Source organism: Pteropus vampyrus, unplaced genomic scaffold (genome assembly GCF_000151845.1).
Source record: "Pteropus vampyrus isolate Shadow unplaced genomic scaffold, Pvam_2.0 Scaffold124, whole genome shotgun sequence".
Classification (NCBI taxonomy): Eukaryota; Metazoa; Chordata; class Mammalia; order Chiroptera; family Pteropodidae; genus Pteropus; species Pteropus vampyrus.
The window spans coordinates 2,724,080-2,728,335 of NW_011888905.1; the positions used below are offsets into that span (position 1 = coordinate 2,724,080).

The following is a 4,256-nucleotide window of genomic DNA, read 5'->3' on the forward strand; positions in this document are numbered from 1 at the left end:
GGGGGAGGGGTGGGAGCGGAGAGGATTGGGGTGCGGAGGCGTGGGGTGCTACGGTCTGTCTGCTGGGAAAGTGCCACTGGCTGAAGGGGACGTGGGCCTGGAGTCCAGTCTGGCTGCTGGCTAAGTCCTGGCAGGGGCCGTGCCGGCCTGGGTGGGGCGGACGTGTCTCTCTTCCAATTCGCACGAATCCTATGTATAATGGTGGCTCTGATGGCTGAGGCCGAGGTCGGGGACAAGTGAAGTCCTCGTGGCAGGTGACAGCACAGACATGGCGGTGGGCGAGGGACGATGGGGTCTGCCTCTGACCGGTCCCCTCTCTTCCCCAGGCACATCTCCCACTTCATTCACAACGTCCCCTTCCCTTCCCCACAGAGACCCCGAATCCTGGTGCAGGTGAGGGCTGAGGCCAGGCTGGGCGGGATGGGAGCGGGGCCGCTGGCAGGGGCTGGCCTCCAAGCCCCTGACCTGTGGCCATTCTGCCTCCCAGATGTCTCCCTATGACAACCTGCTTCTCTGCCAGCCCGTGTCCTCTCCACTGCCCCTCAGGTACGTGCCCTGGTTTGGGAGCTTTGACGACCTGAGACATGGTAGGTGCCAGGCGGGTTGGCCCTGCTGTCAAGGTCTGTGTAGGCTGGGCCAGTGACTGGGGAATGGTCTGGTGACCCGTCCCCCACCGTGGCGCTGCCCACAGTGGTGCCAGCTTCCTGCAGCTGCTGCAGAGTCTGGGCCCCGAGCTGGCCATCACGCTGCTGCTGGCCGTGCTCACGGAGCACAAACTGCTTGTCCACTCGCTGCGGCCGGACCTGCTCACCAGCGTCTGTGAGGCCCTTGTCTCCGTGAGTGCCTCCGCCCGCCCACCCTCCCCAGGATGTTCTTCTGGGTGCCCCACCCCTGCCTGAACTGTCCCCTGGGAGGGCCCCTCAGCCTTCTCCTGGGGCACAGCCTGCAGGGACACACAGCTCCCGTGGGAGCTCTTCTCCGGAGCCCGCCCCCAAAAGCGTCTCGACAGGCACCCCCCACCTGAGGCCGGTGACCCCCGACCCCGACTGCCGCCCCAGCCCCTGCTCACTGGTCTGCACTCCGTGCTACAGATGATCTTCCCGCTGCACTGGCAGTGCCCCTACATCCCGCTGTGCCCGCTGGTGCTGGCCGACGTGCTGAGCGCCCCCGTGCCCTTCATCGTGGGCATCCACTCCAGCTACTTCGACCTGCATGACCCGCCTGCTGACGTCATCTGCGTCGATCTGGACACCAACACGCTCTTCCAGTAAGAGGGCCATTCTCGTTCTGGGGCTGCAGGGAGGAGCCCGGGGGAGCCCGGAGCGCCACTCGCGCAGACGAATGAGCCCCACGGCCCTCCTTCCCTCTGCTTCTCTCACAGGGCTGAGGACAAGAAGCCCCTCTCTCCTCGGACCCTGCCCCGCAAGCCCTACAAGGTTCTGCTGGCTACACTGACAAACCTGTACCAGCAGCTGGATCAGAGTGAGAAGCCTGGGTGGGAGGCTGGAAACTGCCATTGACCTTAAACCTCCTGTCTGGGGAGGCCAGTGGAGAGCTAGACCTTACCTGAGGAGGTTAGAGGAGTTGGGGTATCATTTGGTGGAAGTGAGGGAAATTCAAATTCCAAAGTAAGCAAGAGGGAGGGGCATACGGTCTTAATAATATTCCTGAATACACTGAGAAGGTCGAGCTTGTCACTGGCGGGGCTTGAAACCATCACCTCGGGGTAACTTCCCTCAGCGTCGGTGCGAGGTCGGTTAGCAGCTGGAGGTGGTCAGGCAGCAGTGGAGGCGCCCGTGTGCAGAGTTGGCCTGGGGAAGCCCCTGGGGGCTGGCCCCGGGTCTCAGGCCACCCTGCTCCCCAGCATACACCGGGCCGGAGGAGGAGGCGTCCCTGGAGTTCCTGCTGACTGACTATGAGGCCGTGTGCGGCCGCCGGGCCCGGCTGGAGCGCGAGGTGCAGGGCGCCTTCCTCCGCTTCATGGCCTGTCTGCTCAAGGGTTATCGTGACTTCCTGCGCCCACTCACCAAGGCCCCCTCTGAGGGTGCTCGGGATGTGGACAACCTCTTCTTCCTGCAGGGTAAAGGGAGCCTGTCCGTGCTCGGGGACGGTCTCGCAGGAGGGCTGGCCCCTGGGACTGGGGCCACCCAGTTGCTCGTTCCTTTACTGGGCAAACACATTCGTGGGCACCAGCTTGAGCCGCACACCCTTCTGGGCTTGGAGGGAGGAGGGGGACGATGTAATGGCTGTGGCCCGGCCCCCTGGGAGCCCTGGGCTGGGGTTGGGCACAGGGATGCCTGTATTGAGCCACCCCCATGGCCAGAGCTCTCTTCAGAGACACTGGCCTCGGAGAAGCCCTGTCTGAGGGAGTGGGTACCAACAACCCGGACTCCATGGGACCCTGGCACTGGAGGCTGAGCCCGTTGGCCTGGTGGGTGGGCTGGTTGTGCCAGAGGGGCCGATGAGATGAAGGCTGTGATGGCCAGGACGCCACGTGGGCAGGGGGCCAGGGAAGGGGTTCAGGAGCGGGTGGCTGTGGCAGGGAAGCCTGGCAGCCTCCCCGGCCCCTTCCCGCTCCCCCAGGCTTCCTCAAGTCCCGGGAGCGCTCCAGCCACAAGCTGTACTCGCAGCTGCTGCGCACGCAGATGTTCTCGCAGTTCATCGAGGAGTGCTCCTTCGGCTCCGCCCGGCACGCGGCCCTCGAGTTCTTCGACTCCTGTGTCGACAAGGTTGGGCGCCGGCCCTTCCCTCCGTGCCCGCTGCCCTCCGCTCTCCTCCGGGCTGTCTCTGTTACCCCAGGGCCACTATAAGCACCACTCTCGGCCGGCCGTGCCCGGGCCGGTGCCCCCGGAGTCACGGTGCGCAGCCGCGCAGCCGCACGCGCTGGCTCCACGCACCTCCCGTCGCCCCGCCAGACCCCGCCCCGGCTGCATCCGCAGGGCCTGGACTGCTCCCTCCCATGGGTGTGCTTTGCGGGCGATGCCGCTGTGGGACAGGGACACGGCGGCCCCGCTCCACGCCCGCCGTCCTGATGCCCGCGCTCTGCCATGGGGCTCCAGGTCCGCCCGGAGCAGGAGAAGCCAGAGCCCACCCCGCTGGTGGAGCTGGAGGAGCTGTCCGGGAGCGAGCTCACCGTCTTCATCACGCCTCCTGAGGAGCCCCCGGCAACAGAGGGCACTGACCCCAGTCCCCAGTACTGGTGAGCGCCTCTCGTGCCCCCTGCTTGTCCCAGGCCACGCGGCTAGCTTACTGCTCACCACACCTGATGCGGCCCCTCCGCCCCTCAGCTACGACGGGTTCCCGGAGCTGCGGGCCGAGCTGTTCGAGTCTCCCCGAGAGCAAGCCGGGGCCCTTCCTGTGCCGGGCCCCTCCCGCAGCGCCCCCAGCAGCCCCGCCCCTCGCCGTACCAAGCAGGTACCCCGCAGGCGGCCCACAGGGGCACCGGCCCAGCCCAGGGCTGCCGCCCCAGCTTCGTCTGTGAAATGGGTGTGAGGTCGTTGGGGGGTTCACGTATGCCTGGCACAGAAGACATTAGCCGTTGTGACCATTGTCATCACTATCGTCTTCGTCTTCTGAGCTCTGCAGGGCTCCGGGCACCTGCCCACATTCCAGGGCCAGGCCTCTGCCCGGGGCTGCCGGGCGAGGCCGCATCGCTGCCTCCAAGCACAGCTCGCTCTCGGGGGCCACTTCTCCCGCGCGCGCGCGGTTTTTAAGACCTGCCCTGCCCTGGCCCTGTACTCATCCCGTGTGTCCCCGCCCCACCTAGGAGATGAAGGTCGCGCAGCGGGTGGCGCAGAAGTCTGCAGCCGTGCCCGAGCTGTGGGCGCGCTGCCTGCTGGGGCACTGCTACGGGCTGTGGTTCCTGTGCCTGCCCGCGTACGTGCGGTCGGCGCCGTCCCGCGTGCAGGCGCTGCACACGGCCTACCACGTGCTGCGCCAGATGGAGAGCCACAAAGTGGTGCTCCCTGACGAGGTGGGCGCCCAGGCCGGCCCCCGGGGGGCTGGTGCCACCGCGGGGGCTGCGGCAGGGAGATTCCTGGAGACCAGGGCAGGCAGGCCCGCGGGGAGCTGAGAGCAGGCCCTAGAATCGGCAGGTTCCCCACAGCACCTGCAGGATGAGCATGGTCGGGGGACAGCAGCGGGGACCGGAGGGTGGCAGGGGCGGCAGGGATGGTGGGTGGCAGGGATGGTGGGTGGCTCTGAGGCAGCCCTGGGAACTACTAGGGGCCAGCAAAGCCTGTGAGAACTGGAGAGGC

At 66.9% G+C, this 4,256-nt stretch overlaps 1 protein-coding gene across 1 annotated transcript in view; it reads left to right on the top strand.

Annotated features, from left to right (window-relative positions):
* The window catches only part of DENND4B (DENN domain containing 4B), a 13,460-nt gene that overhangs the window by 3,633 nt on the left and 5,571 nt on the right, over positions 1-4,256 (top strand). The window contains exons 3-12 of the mRNA XM_023534316.1: positions 267-393; positions 488-546; positions 692-836; positions 1,092-1,267; positions 1,382-1,482; positions 1,865-2,080; positions 2,584-2,729; positions 3,060-3,199; positions 3,288-3,414; positions 3,767-3,979. Coding sequence (XP_023390084.1) covers positions 267-393; positions 488-546; positions 692-836; positions 1,092-1,267; positions 1,382-1,482; positions 1,865-2,080; positions 2,584-2,729; positions 3,060-3,199; positions 3,288-3,414; positions 3,767-3,979 — 1,450 coding nt within the window. The remainder of the gene's footprint in view (positions 1-266; positions 394-487; positions 547-691; positions 837-1,091; positions 1,268-1,381; positions 1,483-1,864; positions 2,081-2,583; positions 2,730-3,059; positions 3,200-3,287; positions 3,415-3,766; positions 3,980-4,256) is intronic.